This window comes from Telmatherina bonti (genome assembly GCF_933228915.1).
Source record: "Telmatherina bonti genome assembly, chromosome: 24".
NCBI lineage: Eukaryota > Metazoa > Chordata > Actinopteri > Atheriniformes > Telmatherinidae > Telmatherina > Telmatherina bonti.
Genome location: NC_136633.1, coordinates 28,540,668 through 28,551,236, shown reverse-complemented (window position 1 = coordinate 28,551,236; position 10,569 = coordinate 28,540,668). Strand labels below are relative to the sequence as shown.

Below are 10,569 nucleotides of genomic sequence, written 5' to 3'. Positions count from 1 at the left end.
CCCAACCTCCACACATCACTCACGTCATTGGTTTTCGATGATGTCAGCTGCACGTGTGCCCGCCCTTTACTCGCTCCTGATTGGTCAGTTGTTCAACTGAAAGGTAGCGTCTGATTTAATTGGTTCATATGAGCACGTGGGTGTTTCCACCAGCAAGCGAAGAGTCAAAACAATCATGAGGAAGTTACATCAAGTCTGAGAATTAAAGCAGGTTAGCGTATCGTAGCTTGCAAAGTAAAAGTCGCTGTTTGCAACCGACAGCTTGTTAATAAAAAGCTACTCCTATAAAATAGTTTGTATTTATTATATATATAAAACAGTTTAATATTTAAATTTACGGTACATTAGCTAAAAAAAAAAAAAATTAATAAAAAATTTAATTTTGAAAATCTAACAGGAAGTAGTTGTGTTAACACTTTAGTGGAGAATGAGCATCTTTCTATCAAAACACATTTTTTCTACATTTATACTACAGCAGAATCTACTTACTTTTATTTCTGTCCTTTATTATTGTGCAGATGTTTAAACATTTAAACATAATCTTAAACTATTCATGCTAACGTTAGCTGTACGTGCAGCTAGCATCAGGCAGCTAATAAACTAGCATCGCTAACAGCTGGAACAGAAAGAGACTTTTTAATATTTCTTCTGTAATTAGACTCGAAGCAGAAGATTTAGCGTGTTGGGAAAATGTCTGTTTTTCCTTTCAGCACGGCTTTAGCTGTGATTAGCCACCAGTTCGCCCTGATGACAGACTAAAGTTAAACAAAAACAGGTAATCTCCAATGCTTTTCATCTGTAAAAGATTAATGTTTAATCTGTAAAAACTTCATGTTTAATCTGTAAAAACTTCATGTTTAATCTGTAAAAACTTCATGTTTATTCTGTAAAAACTTTATGTTTATTCTGTAAAAACTTTATGTTTATTCTGTAAAAACTTCACGTTTAATCTGTAAAAACTTCATGTTTATGTGTAAATATCACCAAACAATACTGAAAATGAGTTGGGTTTTCATTGAGGAGCATTTCAGTCTGTTGTTTGAAACTACACCTTGTTTTACTAATAGAACAAAAAGTAATGAGATGTATGTTTGATTGATTATTTCTTCCCCATATCAATATCTGATGTAGTTTTATACATACTTGGAAAGCCTGATTAATTATCTTTACACTGAGATATAATTTGTGAGGATTATGCATTTGTGGAAGGAGCCATTTGTAGTATTTTGTAATGTTCCAGTAATTATCCATAAAAACTAAGCTTATTTTAGACTAAACTGAATGTATTTTAGTCTTTTATGAGCTTGATCATGTTTATTTCCCACCCAGAGAGCAGAAGTCGGCGGGGTCTTCATCATGTGGGTTTATGTGGTCTTCCTGCTGTGGACGACGTCAGGACGATGCACAGAAAAGGCCAACGCGTCAGAATACACAGCTGCAGACTTTCAGGACAAACTGCATGCAGGGAAGATGATGTTTATCTACTTTGAGCATGAAGGTAGGCTTCTTCCTGCAGCTCAGGTGAACACGCCGGCTTGATCCGTGTTCGTGCTGTAAATATGAAAAGGCCAGTCGGGACCTGTTGGTACAGAGATTCAGCGTTTAGCAGCAACGTGTGCAGACATCCTTTTCCATCGGGTGTATCGTTGTGTTGGAGGTTTGACCCGCTTCACAGTGTTAGTTGTATTTGCAGCTTTCCTTTCTGCACATCTCTCCCCCCAGCAGCTTACCTGGACCAGCGTCCTCGTCCCGCTACTCCTGCACAGAGCGGGAATAAGCAGCATATGTCTGCCCTACTCCGGGTTTTACTCGCCACAGGCTCGTTTCACTGAATGAGGGCAGCTGTATTGGACTTTTGCTTGTCGTGGTGTTAATTTTAGCTTTGCTGTTTCTATATAAAAGATGCAACATGGTGGAATGTGAGCAGAATACACCGGCTTGTAGGTTAGGTTGGACCGCCATGGTTCTGGCCAAGCTGCAAGAGAAGATGTTTCCTCTGCAACCTGCTGACTGAGGCCCGGACAGTCTGAGATGTGCCTGATCTCAGACCTGATGAGGATCAGTTTGTTTATCTTCACGCCCTGAGATGTTTAACCCTGGAAGTTGCGTTGTCGTTTGTTCTCCACATCATACTTTAGAAGTATTGCAGTACGTTTGTTGGAGCTTTTTGCTTTTCAAACGTGTGATGTGAGATCTGCAGGACGGTTCAGCTCGAAGATATGCTTTCTGTTACGTTAATGATGCGCTTTAATCATGCCGTCTGCCGTGCAGCTGCATGCAGAAACAGCAACATGAATATCTGAATCATCTGCAGTTTCCGCCGCTGTCGCTCTGTTCCTGCTGGAGCTGGAGAAGTCTGCCGAGGCGCTGCAGGATTATGGAGTTCTGGTTGGCAAGGTAACTGTTGCAGCTTTCCAGCCTGTTTTCCTTCAGATGTGCAAGTTAAACGTCATTTTTCTGTCTGTGTGTTTGCAGGTTAGCTGTCGGGTGGAGCTGGTTCAGCCGTACTGCAGCGAGGAACGAGGACGCCACACAGCTTTTCTCTTCAGGTAGGAAGAGCCGAGACGTAAACAGGCTAGGTGAAGAGGAAACATTTCCTCACAATCAGAATGAAAATATCTTCACTGTCAATGAAAATTAGGCATTAAAAGAATAAAATGTATAAAATATTAATGAAAGGATCGAGTCATTCCTGCTACACTAAAATATTTAGATTTAATGCTTCCCGGCGTTGCTGACGCAGCGTGGGATAAAACACGCAACGCAGTGGAGGAAATCGTAAAAAGGGAGGAAATGTGAGATGTTGGAACGAAGCAGACGGAGAGACGAGATGAAAACCGGTCAGGAAGGCTTCCTGCAGCAACACCAGCTGCGTTTCCTGAAACTAACTACAGCTGCGATTTTCTGGTGTTTCCGTTGATTCTGTGGTGATTAGCCACAGTTCCTGCAGACACATTTTACCAGACTACTTGCCAGCAGTCTGGTAAAATGTGTCTGGTCGTGCTGTTTCAGGGTTTTCTACGAGTTGCAGAGGATTTTCCGTGACTTTTCCAAACCCTTTTGTTTTCTATCAAGGATCGTTTTATTTTCTCTTTATCCTTAAAAAGATTGACACCCATCAAATTACGAGCTTCCTGTAGCAAACGGCTAACTGAGTTAACGAGGGCTAGCCAGCTAACAGAGGTAGGCGGCTGAAGCTAAGTCATGCTGTTAGCTAGCTAAAAACCGCTACACTCTGCTCTCTTGCTCTCCTGACTCCCCATACCTGGGCTCCTCCCCCTATCCAGGCCCCTCCCCTGCATTAGCTCCTCCCCTCGTATTGGCCCATACCCCCTGTCTTGGCTCCTCCTCCTCTCGTGGCTCCTCCCCCTCTGGTTCTGCTCCTTGCGTGATCCGAGGCTTTTTTATTCACAGTTTTTTCCACCAACGATTTTCTCTTTCTCGGCTGTTTAGCAGGAGGAGGGAAATAAACCGAGCCGGGTCGGGAAATCCTTCCTGCATTTTCTCAGCCATGTTTGCCTTCCGAGTTTCTTCTTCACTACTTTGTATTTTCATCCTAACACGCTGTTTATATGCAGGGTGTGGCTATCAGGTATGTGCTGCTGGAGGGGGAGGAGGGGAGCCGGGAGAAGAAGTTTAGGAAATATAAGAAATGAACAACTCCATTTGGGTCGGAACGTTTGGATTGGTCAGAGTTTTTACAGATTTACAGTAAACTGTTGTGTTTGCGTTGGTAGAGGCGGGAAGGAGTTCTTGACTTTCAGACTGGACACCGTCTTCGACGTGAACTCCATCGTCTCTGAAGTCCTCTTGTGAGTAGGAAACACATCCTGGTGGCTCGGTTGTTTCTGTCAGGTGGAAACTACAGCGGATGCTTTATGACAAGCAGAATGTAGAATAGTTTCACATCAGAATGAAAGAAAACGGCTTTTGTCTCTGTGTCCGTCCAGTGCCATCCTGCGTGAAGAGGTGAAGTACGTCCATACAGACGGCGACCTGCTGGCCATGGAGAAGGCAGCCAAGGGGACGAGGGACATGGTCCTGGGTTATGTTCGCAGTCTGGGAACTCTAGGTGAGGCTGCAGTACTGAAGAACAGGAAATAAAAGAGTAAAATAGGGTGAACTAAAGGAAGTGCGTGGTGTTTAACCAGAACACAGGTCCATGATGGAGACGGCGTACGTCTACGGATCCAAATATCAATTCATCCTCATAACCGGAGGTCCGGTTCTGAAGCAGCTGGGGTGAGTACTGTCGACTGGTCAGGCCCGTTTATGCTCCGCTACGTATCTGAGGACGTTCATCTCAAACGTTCCAGTACGTCGTCGCTCCACTGATTTCTGGGAGCCGTGGCACACGGCAGACAACCTTTACGTTTAGAAACTACAGCCTTTGTCATTCAGAGCAGAAATATTTACGTTGCCATGGTTGTTCAGTCACTTCATCCATTAGAGGGCAGCGCAGAGTTCAGAGGTCACTTCTGCATTTTGACCAAACAGCAACATCCAGTGATTAAAAGTGAAGCCGATGAGGAAGTTCCTAAAACTGCAGTTCCCCCTTCACCCACTAGGGGCTGCAAAACAGAGCGAATCCCCACAGACTCCCATGTTTAAAAGACCAACAACATCGGAGCATGTGTGTTTGTGAGAACGTACAAAACATCTCTGCATGTCTTTTTTTCAGGGTAAACGAATCATCCGTGTTGTCTCGAGTGTGGTTCCTCCACTGCAGAGTTCATAGCGGTTTCATGACCCCGATGACCTCTGAGCGCTGTCCGGTGACGCGTATGAGGAGTTCCCTGACCACGCTGAACCTGCACTCCTTCCTGCAGCTGATGGAGGCGCCGCTCGTGGTAAACAGGATGAAGATGCTGCTTTGCAGCACCTTTTTTTTGTAGTTTGGCTCTTTTGTACGGAACCCCAGGAGTGCCGAGAAAAAAGTAGAGCTCTGTGAAATATTCAGTTTTAATTTTTCTGATATTCGGTTTTTAATTTTTAAGAATCTTTTTGGTTATTAGTATTTTACACAAATTTATAAAGTACAGCTGGGCGATGCGATTTATTTTCAATATCATGATTAATTGAGTAGGTTACCTCTATTACGATCAAATACTTTCAGCATCATTTTATTTTAAGCTAGCTGAAGTATTTTTTTGCATATATTTTTATAATTGTAGCAGATATTGATAATAAGGGAAATTCTAAATATTTATACATTTAGGAAACTTTAAATTTTCAAACAATTTAAATAATTGATGAGCAAGATTACATCACATATTGGTTGTGAATGTCAGTTTTGATTAGTTTTCAGTTAAATATCCAGTCTGGCAGCCGCAGTAATGAAATAATAGAAAATTTATTCAGTCATAACTTAAAACTTTAATATCTTTTCACACTTTTAAACGTATTTAAGCTGAAAAAATGTGATGAGTTTTTGCGTCCAACAGAAAATATTCTGTTTTTTTAAAAAAAAATATTTTTACTTTTTTTTTTTTCTTTTAAATAGACAAAAATGCCAAAAGTTCCTTAATTCAGAATATTAATTTAAAGTTGTGAAAAAAAAAGGGAAATTACATCAGGAGATGAAGTAAACAATAAAACATTGTAAAATTCAACTTTAAATATTGACTTGCGTCTTGTAGCAGCACGGCTAGCATAGCTGCACAATGTTTCCCTTTTTTTACGTTCAACAAAATCTTTTGTACGAATAACTCAGAAACATTTTTATCCAATCCATTTCACGTCAACGCGAATGTTCACATTACAGACCAAATTCTGTCCAACTTTGGTCGATTTTTCTTAATATTCGTTTCAAACAGAGACTCACACAGACTACGTGTCACTTTGTCGCTGCTTTGTATCACCACGGTGACCATGGCCGAGAGTCTGATTGTCTTTTTTTCCCCTTTGAGGGAAATGGTGGGGAGTGAGGCGCAGTGTCCCCAGCTTTACTGTCCCCAATCGTTTCTCAGAGAAATGTTCCTTTTTATCCTGAAAAAAACCCGTCTACACAAATTGTCGGTCAGTTACGGGATATACACATTAATAGTAAATTACATGTTAAATGTGCCGTTCTGTGACTCCTGTTGTTTATAAGACTGATAAAAGCCACAATGTGAGGACGAGTCCAGCTGACGGACGAAGCATGCATGTAATACGGTCATCCTCATCTGAAATGCTTTGTAAAGTTAAAACAAGACTTTTGTCAATAATAAATCCAAACCAGCGTCTTCATATCGCTGCTATCTAACTGTGTGTGTCTGCCCCTGTCAGTCTGAAGTGTACGTTGACCCCTCCTCGGTCCCGCCGCCCCAGTTCCCGTACCAGCTGACCCCTCAGATCTTCCTGTTTTCTCGTCCGGCGACCGAGCATCTGGACCTGGACACGGCCACGGCTCTGGCCTGGCGGCTGCGTGGCCTCGCTCTGCTGCTGCTCGTACACAGGTACGTAGAGCAGCTCCACGTATGAACACAGATCTGCAGAAAGAAGCACTCTGTGAACGTTCAAGTCCACCAATCCTGCCTGAAACGTGTGTGTTCACCAGGCAGAGTCCGGCAGTGAAAACACCTGATGAATACAACGCTGCTTATCGGCTGCCGGATCAGGTACGATGCTCACATGCAAACGCTGACAGCTCTCATCACTGTCACCTTAACACATGTTTTTCTTCATTTCAGAGTTCAGAAGTGAAGTATTTGACTTTACACAGCCAGGATGACGTGTTGGAGCTCTTCACAAGTCAGGAAAAAGAAGAAGGGGAGGAGGAAGACGATGAAGAGGACGAAGAGGAGGACATATATTTTGGTACAAGCAGCAGAGGGACTGATGTACCAGCTGAAGAGGTGAAAAGCGAGGCGTAGGAGTATATCCCTGTGTATTCATGTCTCTGCATCTGTTTCCAGACAAGCTGGATGATGAAATTGCTGCATCTGTGTTTGAAAACTGGGACAACTTGCAGGAAACAGAGACAATAAACCAGCTGACCTCTGACAACTTCCACGCTGAAGTTACACAAAGGAGCCTCACGGTGGCGCTCTTCTACCTCAAATGTAAGACAGGACTTCTCTGCTCGCTGCCACATGTGGGTTGTCTTTGGAAATGTCGTCATTCATGTGGATTATGATGCAGTTTACCAGTCTGGATTGAGTTGAGCTCTGCCTGCTTTTCGCCACCAGGGGACGCTGTTTCCATGGCTTTTCTCAGCTCCTTCATAGAAGTTGCAGAGAGACTTGCAGGTAACCAGAAGATAAAGCACATTCCCAGTAACTCAATCTGCAACAAGGTGCTTTAAACACTGAAATACAACCATGCAGTTAAACAGTTAAAAACATGGCTTAAAAAACCAATTCAAGCTCATTTCTCTGAGGGAAAAGCAGAAAAGTTCAGATTTCCTTCATCCCGGTCTGGTCTTCCAGCTCATACGGGGAATCCCCAGCTGTTCCCAGGACAGCTGAGTAACACAGATTCTCCAGTCTTTCCTGGGTCTTTCCGGAGGCCTTTTCCCAGTAGAATATATTGAGGTTGCCTCACACGAGATGCAACCAGAGTAATTTAATCTGGAAACTACTCGGTGCCCCTCCTGGACGACAGTTTCTCCCTCCATCCTGAAGGAACTCTCCAGAAACCCTGTGGGGGAAACTCTTTCTGCCCAGTTGTGTCCATGATCTCATGCTTTTTGTCACTTTCAGTCACAGCTGGTGACCACAGGGGAAGTTACATAAGTTTGTTATTCACATCAGAAAATATGAACAATACCAACCAGATTCACATCTGATCCTGTTACAACAGTGCTTTTAGCTTTAAAAAGCCAACCCAACGTTAGCTTAACCTGCTAACCGCTGGTTTGCACTTTCAACTACAGCTTTTCTTTTACCAAAGATAAAAGATAATTTCTTGAATTTTAAACATTTTGAAGTAACCCAACCTTGTAAATTACATTTAAAAAATTTTAACAATAAAAACAGTTTCATGTCTGTTACTGTTAAGATGGTAATTTTAGCATTGAAAGCTTTATTTTTGCAACTAAACTAGCCAACCCAACGTTAGCTTAACCTGCTAACCGCCTGTTTGTACTTTCAGCTACAGCTTTTCTTTTGCCAAAGATAAAAGATAATTTCTTGAATTTTAAAGATTTTGAAGTAACCCAACCTTGTAAATTACATTAAAAAAATTTTAACAATAAAAACAGTTTCATGTCTGTTCATGGTAAAATGGTAATTTTAGCATTGAAAGCTTTAGCACTTTTTTTTTTTTTAGCCAAACTAACGTTAGCTTAACTTGCTAACCGCCTGTTTGTACTTTCAGCTCCAGCTTTTCTTTTACTCAAGATAGAAGATCATTTCTTGAAATTTAAAACATTTTGACGCAACAACCTTGTAAATTACATTGCAAAATTTAACAATAACAACAATTTTATGTCTGTTACTGTTATAATTGTAATTTTAGTATTGAAAGCTTTAGTTTTGCTACTAAACTAGCCAAACCAATGCTGATAGCCTGTTTGTACTTTCATCAACAGGTTTCTTTTTTGTTAAAGATAAAAGAGAATTTCTTAAAATTTTAAACATTTTGAAGTACCACAACCTTGTAAATTACATAAAAAAATTTTAAATAAAAATAGTTTTATGTAAGTTACTGTTACGCATTGAAAGCTTTTGCAGCTAAACTAGCCAAACCAATGTTAGCTTAATCTGCTAACAGCTGGACCGTATTTCCTTTTTCCCGTTAAGACATTAAAGATTTTCATCATTTTAAATAATGTGTTGATATAAGCTTACTAACCATGTAAATCACAAGTACACTAGCTAAATGACTATTAGCTTAACCTGCTAACAGTCTAACTGGACGATCAGCTAATGCTGTTTTTTTTTTAACTAAAGATGCTGAAGATTTGTGTCAGATCTTGATCAGTTTAATCAGCCGTCCTGAACATGCAGGGACGGTGATCAATAGTGACAAATTAATTTGCAAATCAATAACAAATTAATTATTAAGTAATGTTGATTTTATTAACAGCCAAATTGCTAAATTACCCATCAGGCAATGGATCTTGTATGAGTTTAGGATTAAAAGGTAGTAACAGGAGAATGCGTGGTAATAATATAAATTTTAGCATTTTATTGAAGTTTAAGACGACTAGATTATCTGACACAATGTTAAGATTTAGCTTTGTGATTTTACTTCTTCGCTTGTGTAAAACATGCTTTTATTTTCTTTTTGACAACATTTTAAGATGCAGGTGTTAGTGATGTTCAGATGAGTACCACTAATTGCGGAGAATGGACGGATCTCTGCGCCGCTCGGCCTGGCAGCGCCGTCCCGTTCCAGCCAATCACAGCCTTTCCCTGTGTCCTGCTGCTCCGCCCCCAGAAGCCAGCGCAGCACTACAGAGGAATGCTGGGTAGTGAGGCTCTACATCGCTTCATCATGTTGTAAGAAGATGATTTTATTTTGGCATTAAATTCGAAATCGTGAATTAACTTTCATCTCTTGACCTTCAGGGTAAAGTTAGCTGGGATTAGGGAAACCAGTTTATTTTTCCTGGCTAGCAACAGTCACTTAAATGACTGGATTAGTTTGCTGCGCTTTACAGATGAGTATTTTATTAACATTGCTCAGCTCCATGCTAGTTTATGGCGTAACTGCAGCTATAAGTGGAGGCTTGTGTCTTAACCTCAAGCATTACAGTTTAATGTAAACATTGTGGTTAAACAAAGCGAAAAGGCAGCTAAAGAAGCTAACAGTACTTTAAGTTATAGTTTTTCACTGAGCAACCACAAGGATCCATTTACTGTTAATATAGCCTCTAATAAACAGATTAATTCACACAAGCAACCATAGTGTACCTTTACCAACACCTTTCCCCATCCATTGTGTACAAAGGAAAGCAATTAGCGTGTTAGCATGCAAGCATCGTTAACTGAGTCAAACTCCAGTCCTCCAGGGTCAGTATCCAGCAGGTTTTTGTGGTTTTCCTTCACCAACACACCTGATTCCAATTAAACGGATCCAACAGCTTCTTACTAATTACAGTCAAGTGTGTTGGAGCATGGAGACAACAAAAATACGCGCTAGGGCTGTAATGATATGCTTTTGTCCCAACTCGATTCAATGACAATTTTATTGGGTGCCGATTCGATTTAAATTGCGATTGTCACGATTCTTCGATATTGCTAATTTTTGTGGACTAAAAACAAAAAAAGTACAAAACTTTTTCTGTTCAGCATTTTTTTAATGTCATTTAGGAAAAAACACAGTAGCCAGACTATCATTCTGCAGCTGTAATGCCCAAAAATACGAGTAAAATAATCAATAAAAATCATTAAAATGACTAGAATTTCATAATGGATCATTTTTATTTATTTAAAAAAAAACATTTTTTGAACAAAAAAAAAAGCTAGTTTAAAATCATGAAGCAAAAAATCCAGATATTTGACATTTTCTGTTCGATTCCCCTGTGTTGCCCCTCGAGGACTGGAGTTTGACCCATGTGGTCTGGATCATTAAACTGGGATGTTTTCTGCCTCAAAGGGAATGTTTTGCATTTTTACCAAATATCTGCACCTCTTAATG

General features: G+C 40.7%; 1 protein-coding gene across 1 annotated transcript in view; it reads left to right on the top strand.

Moving 5' to 3' along the window:
• Positions 1-724: 724 nt before the first annotated feature.
• The window catches only part of txndc16 (thioredoxin domain containing 16), a gene marked incomplete at its 3' end in the record, with an annotated part of 33,506 nt that continues 23,661 nt past the window's right edge, over positions 725-10,569 (top strand). Inside the window, exons 1-14 of the mRNA XM_079264151.1 lie at positions 725-775; positions 1,330-1,498; positions 2,315-2,397; positions 2,476-2,549; positions 3,738-3,812; positions 3,951-4,072; positions 4,152-4,242; positions 4,682-4,850; positions 6,271-6,440; positions 6,542-6,602; positions 6,675-6,801; positions 6,900-7,046; positions 7,173-7,232; positions 9,230-9,428. Of these exons, the coding sequence (XP_079120277.1) occupies positions 1,357-1,498; positions 2,315-2,397; positions 2,476-2,549; positions 3,738-3,812; positions 3,951-4,072; positions 4,152-4,242; positions 4,682-4,850; positions 6,271-6,440; positions 6,542-6,602; positions 6,675-6,801; positions 6,900-7,046; positions 7,173-7,232; positions 9,230-9,428 (1,520 nt within the window). The 5' untranslated portion in view covers positions 725-775; positions 1,330-1,356. The remainder of the gene's footprint in view (positions 776-1,329; positions 1,499-2,314; positions 2,398-2,475; positions 2,550-3,737; positions 3,813-3,950; positions 4,073-4,151; positions 4,243-4,681; positions 4,851-6,270; positions 6,441-6,541; positions 6,603-6,674; positions 6,802-6,899; positions 7,047-7,172; positions 7,233-9,229; positions 9,429-10,569) is intronic.